Source organism: Glycine soja, chromosome 18 (assembly GCF_004193775.1).
Source record: "Glycine soja cultivar W05 chromosome 18, ASM419377v2, whole genome shotgun sequence".
Lineage (NCBI taxonomy): Eukaryota > Viridiplantae > Streptophyta > Magnoliopsida > Fabales > Fabaceae > Glycine > Glycine soja.
This window is the reverse complement of record NC_041019.1, coordinates 7,349,841-7,358,833: the sequence shown is the minus strand read 5'-3', so window position 1 is coordinate 7,358,833 and position 8,993 is coordinate 7,349,841. Positions and strand designations below refer to the sequence as shown.

General features: G+C 30.8%; 1 protein-coding gene across 1 annotated transcript; it reads left to right on the top strand.

The window, feature by feature from the left end:
* The first annotated feature begins 4,805 nt into the window (after positions 1–4,805).
* LOC114395961 lies at positions 4,806–6,373 on the top strand. Its single transcript, XM_028357829.1, has 2 exons — positions 4,806–4,943; positions 5,048–6,373. The coding sequence occupies exon 2, from the start codon at positions 5,413–5,415 to the stop codon at positions 6,253–6,255; it is 843 nt and encodes a 280-aa protein (XP_028213630.1). The 5' UTR covers positions 4,806–4,943; positions 5,048–5,412; the 3' UTR covers positions 6,256–6,373.
* The last annotated feature ends 2,620 nt before the right edge of the window (positions 6,374–8,993 follow it).

Sequence of the window (8,993 nt, the reverse complement as noted above, 5' to 3'; positions counted from 1 at the left end):
ATTATCAGTTCGCTTAGATATTTGATTGAATGAATAAAATTTGAGGGGGGGAAGCAATTTAGCTTCGTTTAATTTTTTAAAATTTTAATAAAATTTAGTAACAAGAAATAAATAAAAAAATACTCATAAACACCATCGGATGGTAACCAAGGCCAATCACAACCCCATTCTCCACTCCTAAAATCAATTGTAGCCGTGCATCAACCACTACATATTCTACAGGACAAAAAGTTGTATTTTTTTTTTCTTACTGGAAGTTGTATTATAATCCACCTTACTAATTTTCTTATTTTTGTTACATTCACATTATTATAGTATGCATCCTTGCACGCTATCTATACTATATTTTTGTCTACTTTTTTAGTAGCAAATAATGGGCCTTTGTAGCATCTACATAATGGCTTTTATTTCCTATGCTCCCTTTTTTGTTTCCCACCTCCAAAAGAACTCCAAAGAGACAAAATTATCCGTCACCCAGACACCCCTATTATATAATGACCATTTTAGAATAATGTCCTATTCTAGAAATGTTATTTTGGAATATGATTTTCATATCCTAGAATAGATATTTTGGAATATGTTTTCAAATTACTAATTTGGAAACATGTTCTACAATATGAAAATCAAATTCCAGAAATAACTATTTTGAAATAGGATAACAAAATATTGAGATTTTTTTTTTAATCAATAAATGTTAGTTGTTAACAAAATGCTACGTATTGGTTCAACATAACATTCCCTTGGACCCGCTCCACTCACTTACCCAACATCGAGCCTCTTCTTAACCCTCACCAAGTACCTATTCCACTCACTTTTGCTTAAGACTCTCACAAAGCATTCAAAAAGAAAGATAGAAAAGACCCTCTCATTCTCACATCATTCAAATGTTCTTTGTTATTTTAGGCATCATTCTCACATCCTCCACCCTTCCTAAATCAAAAATACCATTACACAAACAGTTTTAAGTGACAAGATTAGGTTGCACATTTTGTTCCTTCATCCTCTCCTTGAAACCAAAAGCTTCCTCTAAATCAGGGAAGGGTGGAGGATCTGATGATGATGATGTGTGTGTGTCAATACTACAAAAAAAGGGATTTGATATCGATTTTCTAAGAATCATCGCTAATGTGCATAAAACAATATTGGTCATGATCAAAACCGTTGTTAACAAGCATTAAACAACATCGGTTTAGATTAAAACTGAAGTTAAGAGCAATACACAAAAAAATCAATGTTAACAAAATCTTTTTATTTGCAAAAATGTCACTGCACTTTTGTTAACATCAATTTTATGAAAACTGATGTTAAACTAGTAATGTTAAAAACATATTTTCTAGTAATGTGTGAAGTTTGGAGAGAGAACAAATAATGGGGTTTTATTCTTAAGGTGGAGTCGTTGGTGGCCACGACGTCATTGTGGGTTCAATGAAGGATCGGTGTCGCAATATGGGTCATGATAGAACGACAATAATAAAAAGATAGTTTCCCAAAAAAAAGAAAAACTAAGGGAGTTGTCACCAATGCTTATTTAAGGAAAATGTCAAGAAAACTAAAAAGGATAAAGAATGATCTACGGTTTGAGAAAAAGGATTTGAAAGTCGTTTACGCACGGGGAAAGTGTTAGCACCCCACGCATCCTTCATGAAGGCAACAACCTTTAATTGAGTGTGCTAAAAATAAAGTGATTTTTTAATCATTTATCTTCCCTTGAGAACATGAGTTATGTTAGTTATATTTTTATTTATTTAGAAGAAAAAAAAAAGCAATTTTATATTTTTAGGAGAAAAAAAGAATTTTATGTTTTTTTAGTTTTTTTAGGTCGACAAGAGGTTTGTCTTCGCTCCTACGTCTCATCAGGTGTAATGAGAAAATTAGACTTAAGTAATTCTTTGAGTAGAAAACAACTTGTGTGTTGGGTTGATTTTTTTTTTTGAAAGATTTGTTTTAATTGCATGACAAAGAGTCGTTAAGACGTTAGACCTTAAAACAACGTTGAATTTTAAGAAAATAGTGGAGACAATCACTTAAGGCATTGGACCTTGAAGCGATCTCAAGTAATGTACAATTTTGTGGAATAAAAAGGAGAATTGAGTGATTATTGTTTGTGGAGAAAAAGGTAGAATCTCGAGTATATTTTGTAAAGTCAAGTAAGCCGGAGACCCAACATGGAGTGCACAGAATGTGAAAAAAAATTTCGGGTTTGCGGTAAACTTTGCGAAGTCAAGTAAGTTAGAGACCCAGCATGACATTTACAAAATTTACTCGCATGCCATTGAAACACCACCAAGCAAGTCAGGAACCCAGAATGGAGTGCATAAAATGTGAAAAAGATTTTAGGTTTGCAGTAAACTTTGTGAAGTCAAACAAGTCAGAGATCATGCATGACATTCGCTAAATTTACTCACACGTTGATTAAAGCACCACTAAACAAGTCAAAGACCCAACATGTAGTACAAGAAATGTAAGCGCGTACTAAAAAATACTAACATAGAATTTCAAAATGATTAACATAGTGTTAAGTAATCAATAGACGAAATATGCACAAATAAATCAAATGAGAATAGAAAGAGATAAAATAACAGTGAGGAATACACTTAGTAATTAAGGGTGTAGGGTTAAAACATGGGAAAAATAAATAAGTGATGAAATATTTTACAATACATTACGAGCTAACTAGATAATGATAAATACAAAATGAATAATAAAGCCAAACCGGAAAAAAAGGGAGTAAATAACAGTTTTTGCTTTATTTGGGCTATGTCCGAAAGGAGTGCGATGTGCATATAATGGAGGTGTGACTAACGATATTTATTTTATGTACAATTATTATTTGAAAACGGGTCAAGTTCAAACTATATATGTGAAAAAGGTGGTGTTGATAAAAAAATTATTTTGTTTTTTTGTTTTTTATTATAAAGAAAGATAGGGAAAACATTTATAAAAAAATTCTAAGAGTCTCACCCGTGGCCAAGGATTCCCCCATGAGTTGAAATGAATCAAACATAAGACCAAACGAAATAGGATAAAGGAAAGGAAAAGTGAAGGAAAGAAAAGGAAAAATAAAAAAAGAGAAAGAGATAGAAAGGGATGAGAAGGAAGGAATATGAGATATCTAGAGGCTCCTCCTTTTCTGACTCTAGTGTCAAACCATGCAATGTAGTGAACTTCTTTTTTCTCCTCAAGATTTGTTACCTTTTCTAATTTTTTGTGTGTTTTTTATGTGTTTTTTTTGTTGTGTTTCTGTTTTTTCTGTTTAATTATGTTCATACCTTATTCGTTTATAGTATTCCTTTACCTCCATTCTCATTATTATTACTTTCCTTTTTTCATTTTTTTCTTATTTACGTTTGCTTTATTTTCTTTTTCCTTTTATTTCCGTTTTTGGTTTTGTTTTTACTTTCCCTTTTTTATTTTTCCCGTCTCTTTTTATTCTTTCTTTCCTTTTTTATTTTTTATTTTCTTTTTCTGTTCTTTCTTTCTTTTTTCTTTTCTTTTTCTTTTTTTCGTTTTTTTTTTTCCATTTTTTCATTTTTTGTTGCTTTTTTTTAATAATATGTCTGGACGAATTAGGGTCTGACAATCAGACCTCGCTTGAAAAAGAGAAGGACAAGGGTACTTGGACAGTGGAAGAATTGGCAGGGAATAGGAGGTGCTAGTGTTGAGAGGTATTTTTTTACCATCAGAGACTTTTTAGGGGTGCAGAAAACAAAATAGGGGGTGGAGGAAGTAATTCCTCTACATAATGTGGAGGGGACATGATGGTAATGGAGACTAGCAGACAATATCACTAAGTGATCTCTTCCAGGATGGACCTTCATGACATGCTGAAGCATAAATGGACCATAGAAATTATTTACTTCCCTCAAGGCAGACAATAGAAAATGGGTCATCATTACTTCCGACTCTATATCTTCTTTTAAATATTTTTTTTTAAAATCTTGCTAATATTTTATTTAATAAGTATTAAATAAAAAACAATCATTCTATATTTTCATTTTTAACAAATAAGAGGATTATTGAAGAAATGTTGCAAGAAGATTTAAAATTATTGTTTTAGTTCTTTCAATTCTCTAAAAGTAGCGTGAGCAGAGTTGTTGACTGTCCTTAATTGTTGCAAAAGGTTGTCCTGGATTTTAAGGGTGTTTATTATGCATTAGTTGACATCTTGTCGGAAAAAAAATAAAAGTCATAACAGTGCTCAACTTGTGCTTGATTCCAGGAAAATATTTGCACACTTTTGAGGGGGGAGGAGTACTCTCTTGAGAGTTTTCTTGTTGCCAATTTTGGCATGATGATATTTTGTAACGTGTAACTGGATGAGTATTTGTAAAATTTATTTCGAATAACATTGATTTTGTAAGGAAGTGATTTATATTTAGATATTTTTATTCTAAAATTAAGTCAATAGATAGATTTAATATAAATTTTATATCTAATATAAAAATTACCTAAAAAATTGCTTCATTCAATTAATTTTAAACTCAGAATAATTTTTTTAACTTAAAATCAAACATATAATTATGTAAATATTTACTTACAATTGTGTTAACCAATATTCAATATGATTTTAAATGATTCAACGTCAAATCAAACTTATAAATAGATAACTTATTTTATCAATGAATCTAACTTAATTAGTTAAGTGGAATGTATGAGTTGTTATATAATCTTCTATACTTATTTTTTATTTCTATAAATAAATAAAAATTGATAGCTTATTTTTGGTTGGAGATAAAGAAGAGAAAAAATCAAGATACTAAGTACATTATAGATTTCCCTCACTTAAATTTGTTTAAAAAGGTCTGATAGAGTGCCATCTGAGAGGTCAGATATGTTTGGCACATGCATTCAGCAAATTCAAGACTGTCTTTAAATGTTGGTGCAAAACAAACAGCTTTGCTACCTCCAAGAGAATCAATTGCGGATAACAATGATAACAAAAGGTCTGGTCAGCAAACAATAGTATAGCAGTTGCAGATTAGATTTCTCAGCAGTGTAAGCAAATTGAGCTTTCAACAATGACAATACCAAATCTCACCCATTTCAGGTAACGGTGAATAAGAAACAATTTGGTTTAATTTTGGAGCTGAAGTGATGATAAGAGTTTCTTTGTCGCATTGATGAGGTAAAACTTTCCCTCCTTAGCTACTACCTTTTTGGCATTTTGGCAACCATTTACAAATTGAGCATAAAGGAAAGAGCTGAAAGTGTGCCAACTTTTTTCCTTAAAGATTCCTTTGGTATCCCACCCTTCAAAATACCTTTGTAGTTTATGAGAGAAAAAAGTGCAGATTGAACAAAACTTGAGGTATTTGCCTGCAGTTTTTTCCCCATAGATCTAATCTAAGTATCTTCTTTCATCAGTTCTTGCATTTATTTTTGGCCTTGAGGCAGTAAGTATATTCTGAGTCAATGATCATGGATAAAGCAAGTAAGCATCAAATTTGTTCCAAGCTATGTTCCAATTTAAGCACTTTCCCATCTATCATTATGGTTCTTGTTCTGGTCTCATTTTATATTTTCTTTTCAATTCCTAAATCCTTCCCTTTCCTTCTTACAATACCAATTGCCCTTTTATCTACCATGTTTATTGTCACACTGACAAAGACAAAAGGGTTTCAAAATGAAAATCAATTCCAAGATGAGCAGCAGAAAGAGGAGCTGCACCCTTCGCTTGATGTCACTCACACTGAGGTAAATCAACAAAGTGAACCTGATGAGAATCATGAGCAGCAAGCTGAACCACATTCAGACTATTCATTTCCAACAGATAGTGAAAGCAGCAATTTCTCAATCATGGATGGAACTTTTGAGCTCAATGTTCAAGAGCATAGGCTACAAGAAGATTTGCAATCAGATTATTCACTTCCATCAGATAGTGAAAGCAGTGATGGCTCAATAATGGGGGGAAGTTTTGAGATGGATCACATTGGAAATCAAAATGAGGATATTATATCTGCTAGCTTGGATTCTGATGATGATTATGAGGAAGATGAGGATGAGGAAGAGGATAGCTTGATTGAAATCAACCTTCCAAGCAGCCACTTCTCTGACTTGATTGAAGATCCTAAGCAAAAATTGCAATCCAAGTTGTCAGATTCCATTTTCAAGCAGCAAGGCCTAATGGAGTTCTTAGCAGATATTAATGACATGATTGAGGATGAAAACTTGATTGAGATTGATATTTCCATGGGATCCATCAATAATCCAGATTTCAGATTGAAGCAGGAGTTGGCATATTTTCAAGATGAATGAGCTCTTAGTATTTTAACTCTTTTTCTTCTTGATGTTGATGAAGATTTTGTGCTCACCTATATTAACTTGGCATTTTTATTCAATGGACTTGCTAGACGCAAGATTATGTTGTGTTCCTTATCATTTTGTCTCTTAAGTCCAAAGTAACTATGAGATGCTTTATTGAGTCTAATTTAGTGTATGTTAGGCAAAGTGCTATTGTTAAATAGTCTACACATAATAATATAGTAAAACTAAATAATTAAATAAAGGACTCGATATACAATAATATAACTATCTTAAAAAAAATATACAATAATATAACCAATAGGTTGAAAAATTAACAGGGCCCAAATCAGGATTTTTTTAAATTATGATAAAAAGTATTGACCAATTTTATCAATTTTTTAAAAAGGCTTAAATATTTTTTTATCTCTAATAAATATTCGATTTTGCATTTGTTCCCTAATAAATTTTTATTTTGTGATGAATTTCTAATAAAATATTTTTATTTTTTATCCTTAACACTTATTTTTAGTCTCTAATAAATTAATAAATTTTGTATCTGTTCCATAATAAATATTTTTTATTTATTATTAATACATACTAAAACAAAATTTGTTTATTTATTAAAAAGCAAACATAATTTTTTAATTTATCAGGACTAAAACAAAATATCAAAAATAAAAAATAAAAATTTTATTTTATTAAGAATTCAACACAAAATAAAATTTTTTTAAAGAATAAACAAAAAAAGTATTTATTAAGAATCAAAACATATTTAAGTGTTTTAGAGATCTAACTGACTATTTTCGGACAGATCTCTCATCTCAAATTAGGATTTGGGATGATCAAAAGAATCTAATACATATATTCTATGCCTCAAGAGTGAAAATGGATGATATATTTAATATTTTAAATGCCTTTAGCACGGCTTGGAATCCACAAAGGAGCTTTTCAAAGTGCTAGTCATGAATTTGTGTTAAGAAAATGGGATCTGGTGATTTTCATTGATATGAAATAGTGAATAAATACATAATCTTTTTTACCATCTTTCCATGATTATTGAGGATAAAATATCAAAATAGAATCACAAATAAAAAAGGAGGAAATATACAGGAATTTGAATCAATTACAATTTAAATTCAAATCATATCTAATTCCTACAACTAATGGATTCTAACATCCCCTCTCAAGTTGGTGCATGGATGTCACACATTCTCAACTTGTCAAGAGAATTACTAAGGACCTTTAAATCTCCATGTAAAAAAGCATTTGTTACATCGAATTGAAGAAGTGACCAATCTTGATTTGCTTCTAGTGATAATATCACCCTCACTGTATTGAGCTTTACAACTAGTGCAAAGGTTTCTTGGTAATCAACTGCAACAAGTGTAGAGGTTTCTTGGTAATCAACCACAAAGGATTGAGTGTAATCCTTTGCAATTGGTGCAAAGGTTTCTTGGAAATCAACCCCAAAGGATTGAGTGTAACCCCAACACTTACGACCTCTGATCTTCTTCTCTGCATTTAGGATCCATTCAGTATAATCTGTATCATCAAGACGCTCAAGTGTGGAGATTGGAGACAGATCCTCCATATGTGGAGCAAAATTTGATTTATTTGCCTTATCCTCCATTTTCATACTCAAAATCTAATTTTCAATTCCTAAAAAAGAGGGGTAATAGGAGTTGGCTCTGATACCATGTTAAAAAAATGAAATCTGATAATTTTTATTGATATGAAATGGTGAATAAATACATGATCTTTTTTCATCTTTCCATGATTATTGAGGACAAAATATCAACATAAAATCACAAATAAAAAAAAAAGAAAATATATAAGAGTTTGGATCAATTACAATTATAATTTAAATTCAAATCATATTTAATCCCTACAAATGGATTCTAACAATTTGTTTGTTCTTTTCTTTTTCAAATCTCCCTTTCAACTTTGTTTTGACAGATAAAAATATATAAAGAATATATGGAGTTGCTATGTCAAATAATGGCACTAATAAAATAGCATGAGGCTTTCCAATTGGAATTGATTAATTGAACACCAACAATGAGGAGCCAAGCAAAGCAAGCAGATGTGCTAGCTAGTATAGGTATGGCTATGCAGTTTGCAGAAAACTGAACAAACAAAGTGAATTTTTAACCTTAAGAAGCAGACAAAATGTATATTCTATAAAGTTAATTTTTAGCCTCAGCTATAATCTAAGTATGGGGGAGCTCTTTTTCAATGTTTTTTCCTATTCAATGTATTGGTGACAATAGGAAATTATCTCGAAAACTTTGTTGAGTTAGAAGGCATTCCCTTAAATTATTCCAATATTGAAAAATATATATGTTTAAAATTCCGATTTTCTATATATGATTGTTTAGAAACCAAGAAAACAATATGATATTTAGAGTCCATTACTCCATTTGTTTTAAAGTTAAGTAGAATTAATTTCAACAAAATTACAATTAATTAAACGTAATTGAAAGAGAGAGAAACGATATATGGAAGAAAAAAAGCGCAGAAATGGGCTTTTCAATTAACACAAACAACTAAACATCAGGGCAAAAATTGAAAACTTCAGAATTATAATGGTAAAAATCAACCGTAACAGTTGCCCGCTTCATGTTCAGTACAGTGGAAAGGCAAGAAACACTACTTTGGAGAGCTTATACGCTCCTTTGATGAATGAAGCTTAGCCCAAGGAAGAAAAGTTCTTAATACCTTTATGAAACTGTTGAGCAAGAAGTAATTAG